Here is a 17727-nt window from a genome sequence, read left to right as displayed (position 1 = left end):
GCTTTATATTGATATGGCTGTGTGTTTCCATTTTTGTTCATGGAGTCCTCGAGTAGGTCTACCTTGCAAAACCCTCCCTCCCGAAAGAAAAAGAAAATAAGACTCATGGAATTTGTGTTCCCCAATGTGCTTGACAAAGGAAGGCATTCAGTGTCGGCTTTAGGGTCTAGCTACCTTTATCAAAAAGTTTAAGAAACTGGGAATCTTCAAATTTCAAATGACAGAGGAGGACTGCTTTTCACCCGTCAATTCATCAGCTCTCCATTCCTCTTAGACCAGAAGTGCAGAAGATCATCAACATTTACGCACTGGACCGAACGCGGGACGTATCTAGGTTACTTGGGTTAAAGCAATGTCAAGCAGCATCTCTAGACTACGACTTCGTACACGGTGTGAGATTTTTTTTTTCATACCAAAAATGATAACCATCGTACTTCCCATGGTGGCCTGCAGCAAACCTGGCCTCTTTCGATCCCTATCCTGCCAGAACAGCACTTCTGTAGCGGATCGGGTTTCTCCACCCTCTTTCCTGGGATTTTTCCCAATTTGACTTTGGATCTCGCAAGGGTCCCACCCCCACCTTAAAAAACCAGCATCACGGGCTGACAGAATCTTTCACTGATACCCCAGAACGCGGGGAGGTAAAACAACAGGACGTACATAAAGGAGGACTAAGACATAAACCTTTTCTTTTTATGTAAACGGTTCTGATTATAATGAAGCCCTAATCCGATTCTGGTCTTAGACTTTTGGCAGATAATGTGAATGTTCAGGCCGGCTCTGCAGTTATGTTCAAGAGGAAGCCAGGTCAGCTCACATGTTGACAGGCATGCAACTTGAAGACATTGCACAACAAGCAACACCAAGAGATCTGAGAAGTTTACAAGACTTCAAGTAGACTTCACAACCCTTCACAACTGAGTATTCACAGACAAAGACACAGTCTTCTTTTCATCTTCCTAAAGGGTCTTCTTCCTCCCTCTCCCTGCCACCCCACCCCACCCCATCTCCATGTCGCTCTCTCTTTCTCTGGCTCTCTCTTTCTCTCTGCCTCCCTCCCTCCCGCCCTCCCTCACACATGGGACACTTTTTGTGACTCTCTAGCTTGCTTGATGCTATATAACCACTTGATGATTCGGGCATTTCTCTCAATGGCAGAAATGCCGTAGGGCACCCGGTCATTGGCACTGTCGTCGTTTCTAAGGTCACTGTTGCTGTCCTGAGACTGTTCACAGTCTGAGCTGATCATGCTTGCACTGCGAAAGTTGAGCGAGATGATGTCAGAGTTAGCCCTTGCAAAATTCTCCATGCCGAGGTTCTCCAGCTCTTCGGGATCCACCCCGCAGTAGTTAAAGAACCTCTCCACGTCGGCATCGACGCGGAAGTACCTGTCGCTCAAGTCCGATTTGGACCTCTGCAGGGAGGGCCGCCGGCCCACCCCGCAGCCGGCCTCCCCCGCGTCCATCTCTGGGGACTTGAGGGTGGCCACGGTGGCCACCTTGGGCTTGGGTGGCAGGGGCGGGGCGGAGCCGCTGCAGGCCGGCGCCTTCAAGGGCTTGACGCTGGTCACTTTGCGAATGTCCGACGAGCTATGGGAGACGTGCAGGAAGGACTCGGCCGACTTGTCGAGCAGCCTCCGGCCGGCGCGGAGCCCACCCTCCTGCGGGCTGCTCCGGCCCTGGTCCGGGGAGGCCTTGAGTGACTCGGCGAACGAGTGCCGGTTGAGTTCGGAGGAGTCCGCCCGGTGCGCGGCCCAGTTCCGGGAGCCGTGCTTGTGGCCGGAAGCCGAGCTGGACCCCTCCGAGCTGTTGATGATGTTCTTCAGGATCTCCAGCTTCAGGTTCTCCCGCTGCACCCCGCTCTCGGTCTTGGCGTGGTTGTTCAACACTTTCAGGGTGGGGCTGCCCAGCACCCGCTTGGCCGCGGGGCACACGGGCGGCTTCGCCAGCACAGCCGGCTTCACGGGCTCCTGCTTGGCGTTGATGACCTCCTGGCTCTTGACGTATTTGGCCTTGTCGGCCTCCAGCCTCTCTACGGCGCTCAGTCTTTTGGGATTGGGCTCCGCCTGCCTGCGGAAATAGTCCGGTCCTTTGTTCAGGATGCGCAGGGGGACGGCGGAGGTGAAGGGGACGACCGCCGGCCCGACGGGTTTCACCATGCTACCTGTCGGTAGTGTTTCTGTAGGCATGTTTGGTGATCTTTCTCCCGCAGCCGTTTTGGATCTCCTTTTGGGCTCTTCTAAAAGCACTGTGCAGAAACATGTACATTAAGCACAATGAATAGCCGGTGAATCTCGGAATCTGACTGTTAGGAGCAGCGCCTCATCTCACAGCTCATTAAACACTACTGGGGCTGCCCCCCGGCCCCCCTTTTTTTCCTTTTTTTTTTTTTAAAAAAAAGGCCGCTTTTGTTCCAGGAAGGCCACCAGACACAAGTCCGTATTAATCTGCTCTGCCGATTCCTTTCTTCTCATGGAAGGAGGTGGGAGTCTCGCCGTTCTCTTTGTGCTCCACTACGGGCAGGGATCTGAAACACAAAATAACCAACCACGGGTTAGGAGGAGCGGGTGACATCACAGCTCTAGCAACAGAGGAAATCCTGTACTCCCTCGGCTTCCAGCGGCGGGCAGCTGAACCAAGCGGGCTGTATCACCTAAGACATGCCATCACCCTTCTGCCTGGTGGCATCTGCTTTACGGACTGGTGGCGGTCCAGGCCTCCGGGCCTGCGTCGACTCGTTTGAGCAATTGACCCCGTGCCTTCGGTGGCAGAGGACTGACGTTGAATCAAACCAAACACCCCTGCGGCTTTTTCAACTGCAATTTTGACTTTCTACATTCGCCTCCTTTTCTATGGGGAGATCCCCTGTCCTCCCCGCATCCACACTCTGGATCTTAGAGATCAGATCATGCTGTGCTCCTTAATCTCTCAAAAAAAACAAACAAATGACAAGAGAAACTGAGAGGGTGGGCAAGAGATGGACTGGAAATTAGTGTTCAAAGATCACCTTGCTACTAACTTTCGATTTAGATGAACTAAACCCTCTTTGCCTGAAAAAAGGAGGAAATGCTGGGGAAACTTTCCCCGTGAATGATTTTAAAAAGCACTCAATGAATAGTTTCGATTTCAATGAAAATAAACGATACAAATTGTTTACTATTAACTGGCATACGTCTGAATTCTAAAAATCACAAGTTTTAGCAGTGTCTTTACTGGTTTGGTTTGGTTTGGCAAAGCTGTCTTTTGACTTGAGGATATCGCTGCTGACAGTGACTGTATCTGGGTGGGGGGTGAGTGCAGCTTGAGGAGTCAAGATTCTCTCTCTCTCTTTTTTTTCCCCCAATAATGGCATTTGTTAAGTGTTTACTATGTGCCAGGCACTGTACTACATGCTGGAGCTGATACAAGCTAATCAGTTTGAACACACTCCCTTGTCCCACCTGGGGCTTTAAGTCTCACGCCCCATTTTTACAGATGAGGGAATTGAGGCACAGAGAAGGCAGGTGACTTGCCCAAGGTCACACAGCAGACAAGTGGCAGAGCCGGGATTAGTAGCCAGGTCCTCCTGACTTCTAGGCTCCTGCTCTCTCTTCTATGCCATGCTGCCGCTCCTGGCTCTGTCAGGGAAATCCTTATGCTCACTTCACAGTGAGGGGTGATTTTCCCCTGCTCTTGCCAGATACTCCTCTGACATCCCTCCCTGTATATGGAGTAAAACCAAGGTCGGGAGAGAAGGAGAAAGTCCTCTGGAGTCAAGAGTCACATGGCTGATTCTCTCCTAGCCCAGGCACTAAGGAGCTGATTAGTGGTCAACCAAATAGACATTACATTAGATTGTAAACTCTTTCACTAGATTATAAACTCCTTAAGGGCCAGGATCATGCCTACCAGTTCTGGTATACTGAACCCTAAGCACTTAGTACAACTCTCTGCACAGAATAAGCACTCAAAAAATATGTCTGATTTGAAAATGAGGAAGATTAACCTTGTGGAAAACAGAGTTGCTAAACTTAAGTTTTTTTCAACTGAAACTATGTACTTAACTAGGATCTTAAGAACACCACTGAGTTTTTAGAACTACAGCACAAATTCACACCAAACTAGATTTTTCTCCCTTCCAAATCGAAGAGCACATCCCCCAAACCAAACTCTCTGGATTCGTTGATCAGTGCTCTAAGTCAGGACTAGTAACTCGATGTCCAGGTCTAGGACAGAGTTTCTAGGAAAACAATTACTTTGTGGCTTGACACTGTCCAAGGCAAACCTAATGTTAAGTGCCAAGCTTATCCCCAAGGAGAGAGCAGAGGCTCCGTAAGCAGAATAAATCTTTCTGGAGCCATTTACCACAATGCCTAGTGTTTGCTTCTGGTACAGGTGGGTCCCACCCGATCTCATGAATTCCCTCCTCTAAAGCTTCACCTCTTTCGCCTCTTTCAAAGGCCCCTGAGAACACACCTCCCTTAAGAGGCGGTCCCCACTTAGGCTCCCTGACTCCAGCACTCATATATTTGTTTATTCCAGTATTTATTTACTTGCACCTGTAATTTATATTGCTCTCCCCCAATCCAATACGGTATGGTTGACAATTTTCTGACCAGTACAGGCCCTGGGGAAGTTCATGGAGGGCAAGAATCAGGTCGCTTTCTTTTTGCGTAGCCAAGAACACAGCAGGCGCTCGGAAACGCTGTTGGTGCTGGTAAGGTAGAGGGCCGCCACCTCCAAATTCATCTCCTTCACAGAATGTGCCCGTCTCCGCCCCACTTCTGTCAGTCAGTCACTTTTATTGAGCGGTTACACTGTGCTTGGGATAGCACAATACAACAATAAACACATTCCCATCCATAACAAGCCCACACTTCTCTGGCTGTGTGGTCGGAGATGGAGGGGATCAAGGGAAAGGGCTAAGCTGGGCGGCTTTATCTGGGACCAGAGAATGGCCTAACCTGCTTGTTGTGGTCAGTGATTGAATATTCTGCCTCTACGATTCCCTCCGGAGCACAGCATACCGGGCTCTGCATACACACTAGGAGCTGAATACTACTGATCGACTGACCACGGAAAGCCATCGCCCATTTGCCATTACACCTGAAATGGCTCAAGTCCCTCGGGCACTTTTATCCCCCTAGCTCTCTCCATCCCTCCCATAACCCCATTTGATTTTCAATGTGAAGTTTATGTGTAGAATGGGAGACCGAACCACAACCCCACACGCGCTAAAAACCTCAGCTTTATTTTTAAGCTTCCCTTTTTTTGAAATGAATTTTATTCCTTTATCTGTTCTTGGTGAACTTGCTTCGCTTTTCTCTCGCTTCAAAATAAATTAAAAACAAATCATTTGTGCCTATTTTCACAAAGACAGATTCCCCAAAGGGCATTCGCTATTTTTATTATGACTTCACTGCAGTGTTTACACAGTATAAAATAGAAAATGATTTATTGCCAGAATATAGCTTTCAAAAGGACCTTCAAATGACAGAGATGAAATGTTGATTGGAAAGCGAGTTAAATTTATATTGACATAGGCCAACCACAACTGTGAAAAAGGAAATTTGATTCTAATTTTACTGTCCCATTAGATGGATTTGGACCATTTTGGGCAGATTGCTCCCCATATTAGTGTGCTGAATTTCCTTCCTTTCTGCCTAATTTGCCACTGAATTCCAAGTTTTGTCTCTAAGCTCAATGAATGGAGAGTGCTGAGATCCCCCAACACTCCTCAGAAATCAAAATTGACATTATACACTTTTAAGAAGTGATGTGGCTTAGTAGGAAAAAAACAGGCCTAGGAGTCAGGGTGCCTTTATTTTTCCTAAATCATCATCATCATCATGATAGCATTTGTTAAGCGCTATGTGCAAAGCACTGTTCTACGTGCTGGGGAAGATACAAGGTGATCAGGTTGTCCCACATGGGGCTCACAGTCTTCATCCCCATTTTACAGATGGGGTAACTGAGGCTCAGAGAAGTTAAGTGACTTGCCCAAGGTCACATAGCAGACGTGGTGGAGCTGGGATTCAAACCCATGACTTCTGACAATGTGCCAGATTACTGTACTAAGCGCTGGCACAGATGCAAGATAAGCGGCTTGGACACAGTCCCTGTCCCACAGAGGGCTCCAATCTCAATCTTCATTTTACAGCTGTAACTGAGGCACAGAGAAGTTAAGTGACTTGCCCGAGGTCACACAGCAGACAAGTGACAGACCCGGGATGAGAACTCAAGTCCTTCTGATTCCCAGGCCGGTACTGGGGAAGCAGCTTGGCTCAGTGGAAAGAGCGTGGGCTTGGGAGTCAAAGGTCATGGGTTCGAATCCCGGCTCTGCCACTTGTCAGCTGTGTGACCTTGGGCAAGCCACTTCACTTCTCTGTGCCTCAGTTACCTCATCTGGAAAATGGGGATTAAGACTGTGAGCCCCAAGTGGGACAACCTGATCACCTTGTATCCCCCCAGCGCTTAGAACAGTGCTTTGCACATAGTAAGCACTTAACAAATACCACCATTATTATTATTATTTTCATTATTACTCCATCCACTAGGCCAAGCTGCCATGGAACAGAGGTGTTAGACACTTTCCTTGCCCACAAGGAGCTTACAGTTTATTTGTTCGTGTTGTGTCTTGGTGTTTCATCACTCCTGCCATAGTCTCCAAGTCCCTTCCCTCAACCTTAACTCTTAGATTATAAGCAACCCCGCAGGGACAGGGACCAAGTCTAATTCCCACCTGAGTAAACCCTCCAAGCTCTTAGTAATAATAATAATAATAATAATAATAATAATGGTATTTTGCTAAGTGCTTACTATGTTCCAAGCACTGTTCTAAGTGCTGGGGCAGATACAAGGTAATCAGGTTGTCCCACGTGGAGCTCGGTCTTAATCCCCATTTTACAGATGAGATAACTGAGGCACAGAGAAGTTAAGTGACTTGTCCAAAGTCACACAGCTGATAAGTGGCGGAGCAGGGATTAGAACCCATGACCTCTGACTTCCAAGCCCATAGTCTTGCCACTAAGCCATGCTGCTTCCCTAATCCCTTATTCTTAATACAATGCTCTGCATGCAGTGTTTAATGAATACCATTACTACCTTATAGAAATAATTACATTTCCTTAGCACACAGTTTATAGTATTAGATACTTCCTAATTGCAGAATAACTGAAAATGCCACGATCTGACTCGAGAAAGGACCTACAAATGCCCTCCATAATGCACTCCATGTGACATTGCTTCTAAAACTAATTTCTCATTTCAAAGGCAAACCTCCTTCTCCTAAAGGCCCAGCTGCTTAGCGTCCCGTTGGCCAGAAGAACCAAATGTCCTGCCATCTGGGGTCTGGCCCGTTTGCCCGTCTTCATCACAGAAGGCTGCCTCATGGCCTGTGCTGTCCCTTTTAATCTCTGAGGTTCCTCAGCTTCCTCCTGGCACCCGGGGAACATTAATAACAACTTGCAAATTCCATTCCGGTTGCGGAAAATCTCGGAGACGGCGAAGGAGAGACTCTCACAGGTTCACACCCCGTGGACTGGATGAAATGAAGGAAACCACAAGGTCACTTATCTGGAAAGGGGTGGGAGGAGGGCTCTGTTTTCCCCCGACGTGCCTTGGGACACATTTTGCAGGAGCAGAGGGGGAAGCAGCCTTCCAGACTTCCTGTCCACCTCAATCAATCAATTGTATTTATTGAGCGCTTACTGTGTGCAGAGCACTGTACTAAGCGCTTGGGAAGTGCAAGTTGGCAACATATAGAGACAGTCCCTACCCAACAGAAGGCTCACAGTCTAGAAGGGGGAGACCTCAACTTGGGCCAGGGGAGAGGAGAATTTTCAGGCATGTTGGGGAGGAAGGAGGGGAGCTAAAAGAAGGGAGGGGGAGTGAGAGAGAAGTGGAAGTCAGCAATATAGAGTCCCTAAGGGTGTTAGGTCCACTGTTGGGTAGGGACCGTCTCTATATGTTGCCAACTTGTACTTCCCAAGTGCTTAGTACATTGCTCTGCACACAGTAAGCGCTCAATAAATACGACTGAATAAATGAGTAAATATGGAATCCAAAGAGCAGACTCCAGTTATTAAGGGCCCATGGGCTTTCTGGTTCTTTTTCTCCCACGTTCGTCTGTGACTCACATGGAGGGCCGGGGGTAACGCACAATACGCTTACACGGCTCCAGAATCATCACTGATCCTGGGCTCGCACATACGAGAAAGTCATCTCTTCCCTTGCGTAAATACGCCTACAAACCCAGCAGCTTTCGAGAACTGGATTCGCCAAGCAAGACACAAACAACCTCCTGCTTTGTGACCTGTGAGTTCTACTATTTCTAAAATATTCCAAGTTACCTAGACTGGGGATAAAAACCGATTTTCCCCACCACAAACCCCCTCTGGCCTACTGAAACCCTCTCCTTACTGACCTCCCCAACACTCCTCTAGGCCATCAATGCAGAGCTTCTCACAAAAGTAATCTTCCTTGACCGACCCTGTGGCTACCTTCTTATGCTGGCCATCGACTCCCCCATTATAGCTTTTAAATTTCTTATCGTCTCTGAAATTTCTTTCCTCCTCTGAACAGAGCCTACAGGTGCGACCCTTCCTTCAGATCATGCTGTAGAGAAGCAGCGTGGCTCAGTGGAAAGAGCACAGGCTTGGGAGTCAGAGGTCATGGGTTCGAATGCCGCCTCCCCCACATGTCTGCTGTGTGACCTTGGGCAAGTCACTTCACTTCTCTGGGCCTCAGTTCCCTCATCTGTAAAATGGGGATTAAGACTGTGAACCCCACATGGGACAACCTCATCTCCTTGTATTCCCAAGGTATTAACAAATACCAACATTATTATTATTATTATTATTATTATTATTATTATTATTATTATTATTATTATTATTATTATTATCATGCTTGAGAGAGGCTGCTCCAAGCCGGTGTCACCGGGCTCCCATCCGCCCCTGCTCCATCTGGGGAAAGACTCAAACTCTGGCAGTACGGCCTTTCGACTTTAACAACATCGAGGAGGCCATGGTCGGGTCCGTATAGGTGACTTCTGTCCCTGAGAGCATGAAACCCTGTCTTATTGCTCCTGTCGTATTTATCATCCTTGGCCTTGTTATTTTTATTTCATCTTTAATTATGTGTCTGTTACCAATCCCTGCCCTGCCTTACTCCTAGATTTTAAGCCCCTTGGGGGCTAGGGACCCGGTCTATACCTCACCTATGACCTTCTTTCCAAGAATTCAGTAATACTCACACTAATTGTGGTACTTAAGTGCTTACTTAGAGAAGCAGCGTGGCTCAGTGGAAACAGCATGGGCTTTGGAGTCAGGGGTCATGGGTGCACATCCCAGCTCTGCCAATTGTCAGCTGTGTGACTTTAGGCAAGTCACTTAACTTCTCTGCGCCTCAGTTACCTCATCTGTAAAATGGGGATTAAGACTGTGAGCCCCCTGTGGGACAACCTGATCACTTTGTAACCTCCCTAGCGCTTAGAACACTGCTTTGCACATAGTAAGCGCTTAATAAATGCTATATTATTATTACTTTGTGCCAGGCACTGTACTAAACACTGGTGTAGATACAAGATAATCAGGTTAGACAGAGTCCCTGTCCCAAATGGGGCTCACAGTCTTAATCCCCATTTTGTAGATGAGGTAATCGGCACAGAGAAGTGAAGTGACTTGCATAAAGTCACACAGCATACAAGTGGCAGAGTTGGGATTTAGAATCCAGGACCTTTTGACTCCCAGGACCATGCTCTAGCCACTAGAGCATCCTCCTTCTCACTATGCACACAGTAAGTGATTAAGAAATACTATTACTATTCCCAGGGCACTCCCCTCTCTTGCACCTCCCTTAGGATCCCTAACCTTCTTCCTCTTTTCTGGTCCAACCTGCACCTTTCTACCTTTCATTAATTCAATGGTATATTTTTTGTGCAGCTACTATGCGCAAACCATTGTACTAAGCACTGGGGAAAATACATGGATCTGGAAAATCCAATGATGGGAACTGGATACAGTCCCTGGCCCTGAAGGAGCTCAGTGTTTAAGAACAACAGGGGGAAGGGCTGGAGATAAAAATATAAGGAAATATAAAATAACACAAGCAGGAAAACAACATAAGAGATAAGGGCAGGAAAGAGAGCAGAACACTGTTAATGGAAAAAGCATGGGCCAGAGGGTCAGGAAACCTGGGTTCTAATCCAGGGTCTGCCATTTGCCTGCTGTGTGACCTTCGCCAAAACAAAGTTTCTGTACCTCAGTTTCCTCATTGGTAAAATAGGGTTTAAATACCTAGTCTCCCTCTCAGACTATGAGACAGACTGTGTCCTCTCTGTCTTATATCTACTCCACACTTTGTACAGTGTTTGGCACACTGGAAGCCCTTAAAAATACCATTATGAGAAGAATATAATGAGTCGCTGAATCAGCAAAGCCCGGTGTGGGCAGGACTGTCTCTCTTTATTGCTGAATTTTACTTTCCGAGCACTTAGTATAGTGCTCTGCACACAGTAAACGCTCAATAAATACAACTGATTGAATGAATGAAAGAATGACAGTAATGAAAAAACATACCGCCAAATTATGAATGCAAAGCAAATGAGGGTTCTTACTCACCTTTGCAAATATAAACTGGGTCTATTTTTGCCAGTGGCTGGTTCTTGGACAGTGCTTTATCAATGATATTTATTAAGCGCTTACTTTGTGCTTACACTGCATTTACAGCTGTTAAATCTCTCAAAACTTTCTGCCAGATAGATTTTATCATAAAAAACCAGTGGCATGTTAAAAGGTCTGCAGGTAATTACAATTCATTTATCTCTGCCTTTAAGCTTCTTATACAGTTTTCTTTGTATATAAAATTATTATAGTAGATATATGCATTCAGAAGGTGAAACAAAATCTGTAGCTGGGGGATGTGACTGGAAAATTGGAAAAGAGCAGCAGTCTTCAGAAGTCCATTTTCGACAATTTCAAATCTCCTCCAATCCATTTATCAACGAGTGGAATGCGATGACTGCGCTGGCTTTCATGCTGGCCTGTGTTTGGGTATTTGGGGATCTCTACTGTCCAAGAACTGTAGGGTTTGAAGCTCAGAGAAGTCTTTCTTCTAGTCTTTCTTTCTTGAGAAGTGGCATGGCCTAGTGGATAGAGCACGGGCCTGGGAATCAGAATGATGTGGGTTCTAATCATGGCTCTGCCATTTATCTGTGGCACGTCACTTCACTTCTCTGTGCCTCAGTACTCTTATTTGTAAAACGGGGAGTATGATAGTGAGCCCCATGTGGGACAGGGGCTGCGTTCAACCCGATTTGCTTGTATCCCCCCGCAGTGCTTAGTACAGTGCCTAACAAATACCATAATAATAATAATTATTATTATTATTATGGGGCCGCCCCAGGAAATGCCAGAGTAAGGCTCATTTGCTAGAGAGACCTCGTACCCGCACTCGAAAACCGAACCGGTGATTGCAAGCTACTAGAACTTCCACCCTACTTTCAGCTTCAGGGAAGCCCTCTGCCACTGAGAGGGCAGAGCGATGTCTACGGAGTTTATTAGATTATGCTGTATTTTGGGAACACTTCTCTCAGTTCCATAAAGAAGCAAGAGCAACAGTCAATGGTGGTTTATAATCAGTGAACCGAAGCATGCCATCATCACCCAGAGCATGTGACTGCCGGAATTCCACAGTTTTGAACTTGGGGAGTTTTGGTGTCAAATAGCACTGTGCTTTAAAACCTACCTCTTTCAAATACTTTTGGAGAGGCGAGTAAATCTAATTCTTCTGTGGTATTCTTTTCTTCATTGATTTCTCGAGAATGGCTATCGGATTTTCTCCTCTTTTAATAGCTTTCAAGACAGACGAAGGCTTTTAAATTTGAATCTCCTTCACCTCAAGTGATCTCAAATGTTGATTCTGGACTCGGGAACGCTGAAAAGACTTCCGCTGTCCCAAAGAATACTATCTAGGGAAATGTTTAAATAAGGGAAGACTCCAGACATACTAGGATTAAATAACTTGGCCTACAGAATCCTGTGGGCTATTATGGTTTAGTTTAGTCCCTGAAGATAAAAAAAAAAAATACAAAAAGCCAGCAATAGACAAGCAGTGGAAAAAGCACAGGCCTGAGAGTCTGAGGACCTGGAATCTAATCCTGGCTCTTCCACTTGCCTGCTGCGTGACTTTAGGCAAGTCCCTTAACTTCTCTGGGCCTCAGTTCCCTCATCTGTAAAATGGGGATTCACTTCCTGGTCTCCCTTCTAGTTAGACCGTGAGCTCCATGTGGAACCTAGTTATCTTGGATCTACCCCAGCACTAAGTAATAATAATAATGATGGCATTTATTAAGCACTTACGATGTGCAAAGCACTGTACTAAGCACTGGGGAGGTTACAAGGTGATCAGGTTGTCCCATGGTGGGGCTTGCAGTCTTAATCCCCCTTTTACAGATGCGGTAACTGAGGCCCAGAGAAGTGAAGTGACTTGCCCAAAGTCACACAGCTGACAAGTGGCAGAGCCAGGATTAGATTCCAGGTCTTCAGACTCCAAAGCCCGAGCTCTTTCCACTGCGCCACGCTTAAATGCCACAATTATCATTATTACTATTAAAAAATACACACTAGAAATACTGCTGTGATTTCTCCTTAAATAAGCCTTCCTTGCTAATATAGCTCTGATGATCTAACAGAGGATTATAAACTAGTCGCTTCATGTTCCCTTAGTGGCACAAGCTCCTTCACACAATATACCCTACAGTGATACAAGCTTTCACTCCTGTTGTCTTAGAATAAAGTGTGTATGTGCGCGCATGTGAATGGGCATGCCTGGCATGGGGGGTAAAGGGAGGTCTGTTGTCTCAAATCCATTTTCCATCAATAGAAATGTCCTAGCCTGACTATTTTTCTGTGTTTGGGAAAGAAACCTAGAAAGCTCGCTTCCTCCAGGAGGCCTTCCCAGACTAACCTCCCCTTTTCCTCTGCTCCTCCTCCCCTCCCCATCGCCCCGACTCCCTCCCTCTGCCCTACCCCCCTCCCCGCCCCACGGCACTTATGTACATAGGTACGTATTTATTATTCTATTTATTTTATTAATGATGTGGATATATCTAAAATTCTATTTATTTCTATTGATGTTATTGATGCCTGTTTACTTGTTTTGATGTCTGTGTCCCCCTCCTCTACACTGTGAGTCTGTTGTTGGGTAGGGATTGCCTCTATTTGTTGCTGAATTGTACTTTCCAAGCGCTTAGTACAGTGCTCTGCATGTAGTAAGTGCTCAATAAATATGATTGAATGAATCAATTAGCGGTCTTGGAATTAGCATTTGGCTGGACCCAATTCATTCATTCATTCTTTCATTCAATCGTATTTATTGAGCGCTTATTGTGTGCAGAGTACTGTACTAAGCATTTGGGAAAGTGTCAATCAACATTGACAAGCCCTTAATAATAATAATGATATTTGCACAAGATCAGAGCATGCAAGAATATGTGGCTTAAGTAAAGAAGAATTATTAAGGTGCTTTTCAACCCTATTTCCTGAGATGAGGGCGGAATGTCAGCTCAGGTGGAGACATGTCAGAGTCACTGGAAACCATAACAGAAGAGTTGTCTAAGTGAAAGAGAACTATTACAATGGAGTTAGGAGATTGAATCTCAAAGCCACCTGCTAGAAACTTACAAACTACAGGATTTTTTTACCTGACAGGTGTTAAAAAGTCTCCAAAAAGTGGATGAGTAATACCAAGACCAGTTGTAAATCGACACAGGCCAAACTATCTGAAGAGATATGAGAATACAGCTCGACAGGTTTTATGTTCGTTGGAATTAGAGATGCCACACTAGGATAAGTTTGAAATAGAACAAGTAGGAAACCACTGCTCCATGAAACTGCACAGGCAAGTCTAGTGAAATAATCTCCTAAAATAACACAAAATGACAGGTGGAATAGAAAATAGAGCATTTCTGCAAATGCATCAATGCCACCGGACCACACTAAAATGTTGAAACAAAAGACTACTTTAGCAGATTTCCTCCAGTCATAAAGGAGCATATAAACAATCCTTGCCTCAAAAGTCCAGTGAGCACCTGCAATTCAATGGCCTCATCAGCTCTTTCAAAGGAGTAAAGATATTTCTGATTATGATCACAAACTCAACACTGCTGAAGAACAGTGGCACAGCTTAATCTGGACCCCACAACTGAAGTCTAAAGGCAGAGGACCTCCAGTTGGTTTCCTCCACGGACTGTGAACCACATGTAATAAAGGGACTGTGCACAACCTCATTATCTTGTATCTCCCCCATGCTTAGTACAGCGCTTGGCACATAATAAGCACTTAAATACCATTATCACCATGGTGGAAAAGAAAACAGTGACAACTAGATTATGAAATCAAAAGCTATTTAGGCAAACACAAATAGTTCTTTTGGGGGGGAGGGGGCATTGTTATAGCAGTACAGTCCCCTGTCTTTTGACTAAACTGGGTGAAAGCTTCCTTCAGGAAGTCTTTCTGATTCACTCCAAACACCTATATCCATCTTGAGGTTGACTGACATATATGTTCAACTGTACATCAGTTATTCTGGTAAAGCTTTCTACTACCAATTTTAACTTTCCTTCCGCTCTTACTATTAGTAAATAATTCTATCTGCCCTTCCAACCCCCACCATTAGATTGTAAAATTCTTGTGTTTTGATGATTCTGCAGTATTCTGCCAAGTGCTTAGTAGAGTTCTTCGCACTCAGTAGGGGTTCATTAAATGATTGCTGAGAAGCCTGGGCACAGATTACAGAATAGGAATAGGCAGCAGACAACAAACAAAAGCTATTTTGATTGGCCAAACTCAGTCAGAGCAAGCACATCCCAGAACCCACCGCAGAATGGGAAGCAAAGCACTATAATTTAGATTTCCTAAACTCTTTGTTAACACCTCTTCCGCCGATCCTTTCAATCAATTGAGCAGATGTGTGATGCATCTTTTCTTGAAAAATGCTCCGATCAGTCCAATCAGAAAAGACATTTTTAAATTAAGCTCCCCATCTCAGTACTAGTAAGAAATGAGACCACAAATTCATGGAGGAAGCATTATCCACTTAGCTAATTAATTACTAGCATAACATCACTAGGAGAAGATCGTGATATTTAAAAGAAGCAGAACATCCACCTCACACTTGATGTAGAGTTTACTTCCAAGCTATTTTTTTTAGGAGCTAAAAACAGAATCAAGATGGCGAAGATTTCAGTAGTAACTGGATTTAGCTTTTTTTCCTAACAACACTTAAATACTGAGGCAAATGAAGCAATCACAAAGACAGAAAGGCATTTTAGCAGAATTGGAAAGCGCCATAGCTTAGTGGGCAGAGCATGGGCCTCGGAAGATCTGGATTCTAATTCCAGCTCTGCCACTTACCTGCTCTGTGACCTTAGACAAGCCACCTTACTTTTTTGTATTTCGGTTTCTTTGGCTGTAAAATGGGGATTTATGACCTGTTCTCCCTCCAACTTGGACCATGAGCTCTACGTGGGAGAGGGACTGACTGTGTCTGACTTGATTAACTTGTATCTATTCTAGCACTCAGTACAGTGTTTGGCACACACTAGGTGCTTAATAAACACTATTACTTTTCTAGTAGAGAGAGCAAGCTAGAGCAGAAAATAAAAATGGAAGGGGCTCCTCAGATGGACATGAGCAAGGATTTGAAATCTGGAAAAGTTACTACTAAATAAATCTGCTTAATCTTAATTTGGAATAAAACAAAAATAGCTACACCCAAGAACAGCAGACTTGATATTAACAAATCAATTAATGAATAAGGCCCTGAGTGTGGTTTTATTTGAACAGATGTACATTTACAATTGAATTCAATTCACTCAATTTTTAAGGCAATCTGAAAATTTCCCTAGCTTCTCATAACCTCTGGAGCCCCTTACACAAAGCGCTCATCTAAATACTAAGTGGATTGGCTTGTGCTCTTTGCTCAGGAAAGGTTCCAACTGTATTTTACCTGTGATCACTCTATGTTCTTTCCAGAGTAGAGTCAAGATATCCTGGGGAAACAGCTCTGAAAACACCTGATTTGATTATCCTGCCTTGGTATTAAGCCAAGCCCTAAAATGACCAAGTTGTCCTTACTTTTCAAGCAATTAATGACATTTATTGAGCACTTATTACACTGAAGCACTGTACTAAGCATTTCCATCTCTGCGGAGCACCTAAAACTTGAGGGAGCCTTGCTTGTCAGGTTATCAGCAAAAACCAAGGAAGACATTCTGATGGAAGACACTTCTGAAGGATCATCAAACCCTGGATTTAAAATATCTTCCTCTGCAACATCTTGCCAGTGAAAAGCAGCATGTTATTTTCAGGGTGTCTTATACAATGAGAAAATATTTGTCTCCAAATTTAGTGTGACTGTTTAAAATATGCTTCACTTACAAGATTTTTTCTGTGCCTGTGTTTTATTCAGGGAAGACGTGGCCCATTGGATAATGTATTGACCTGGAATTCAATGAGTTGCAGGGAGAAATCGTTGAAGCCTGATACACACAGATTCACACACCCACCCCTTTCGCCTCCCTCCACGATGCGAACTAGGGCAAGTCACTCATCCTCTCCATTGCTAAGTTTGTAAAAACGGTCAGGCAAGTAAAAAATACTGGGTTCCACCAAAGACTGAGATTCCGCAAACATCTGTTGGTGGCAAAGTGATTCTTCTTCCAACAGAGGAAAACGACACAGAAAAGAAAATCTGTGTCAGTTAAACTTTGCCTGACATTCATGGGCTCAACCTGATTTCCCTTCCCCCAGGGATAGGAAGGGGGAACTCCGGCTTGTGGGGGAGGCTCTGGTCTATCAAGAAATGTAACGCGACCCTCTGGCCTAGTTGTGAGCCGGCTCTCCTTCGGCCCGTGGGAAACCCAGCTCTCCGGGTTTTGGCCACAGATATTGGAGAGTTGGCCAATCACCCAGTTTTGTTTTGGACAGTCTAGCTGGTCAGTTCTGATACAGCACCGGATGCCTTTATGTCAACAATCAGTGGTATTTACTGAGCACTTAGTGTGTGCAGCGCATTGAACTGTACCAAGCGCTGGGGAGAGGACAATCTGGTAGAGTTGGTAGACTTGATTCCTGCCTCACGGAGAGTTACCATCTAGGATGTCCAAAATGCCCAGTCTCCCTCTCCCTCAGCTCCCGCTGCAGAGTACAAACTCAGTGCCTGTGTTTACAGGGTCCTGACGGGGGGAACACAATGACTCTAAAGCACATGTTCTAGTGGATAGAGCATGACCCTGGGAGTCAGCAGGACCTGGGTTCTAATCCCAGCCCTGCCACTTGTCTGCTGTGTGACCTTGGGCAAGTTGCTTCACTTCTCCATACCTCAGTTACCTTATCTATAAAATGGGGATTAAGACTGCTAGCCCCACGTGGGACAACCTGATAACCTTGTATCTACCCCAGTGCTTAGAACAGTGCTTGGCATATAGTAAGTGCTTAACAAATACCAACATTATTATTATTATTATTGTTATCTGTAAAATGGGGACTGAGACTATGAGCCCGACATGGGCTTGTATCCACCCCTGCATTTAGTGCAGTGCCTGGCACATACAAGCACTTAACAAATACCATTATTATTATTATTATTATTATTATTATTATTATTATTAATCCCTCTCGGGGGAACCCTCTGGGTTTGGGTAGACTGCAATGGATTTTTGTGGAATGTCGCATATGGTATCATG

At 45.2% G+C, this 17727-nt stretch overlaps 1 protein-coding gene across 3 annotated transcripts in view; it reads right to left on the bottom strand.

Annotated features, from left to right (window-relative positions):
- Positions 1-1072: 1072 nt before the first annotated feature.
- The window catches only part of FAM110B (family with sequence similarity 110 member B), a 136281-nt gene continuing 119626 nt past the window's right edge, over positions 1073-17727 (bottom strand). For all 3 annotated transcript variants that reach the window (XM_038766694.1, XM_038766692.1, XM_038766693.1), the window contains exon 3: positions 1073-2526. In XM_038766694.1, the coding sequence (XP_038622622.1) occupies positions 1073-2188 (1116 nt within the window). In that variant the 5' untranslated portion in view covers positions 2189-2526. The remainder of the gene's footprint in view (positions 2527-17727) is intronic.

Source organism: Tachyglossus aculeatus, chromosome 25 (assembly GCF_015852505.1).
Source record: "Tachyglossus aculeatus isolate mTacAcu1 chromosome 25, mTacAcu1.pri, whole genome shotgun sequence".
Classification (NCBI taxonomy): Eukaryota; Metazoa; Chordata; class Mammalia; order Monotremata; family Tachyglossidae; genus Tachyglossus; species Tachyglossus aculeatus.
This window is presented reverse-complemented; position numbering and strand designations above follow the sequence as displayed.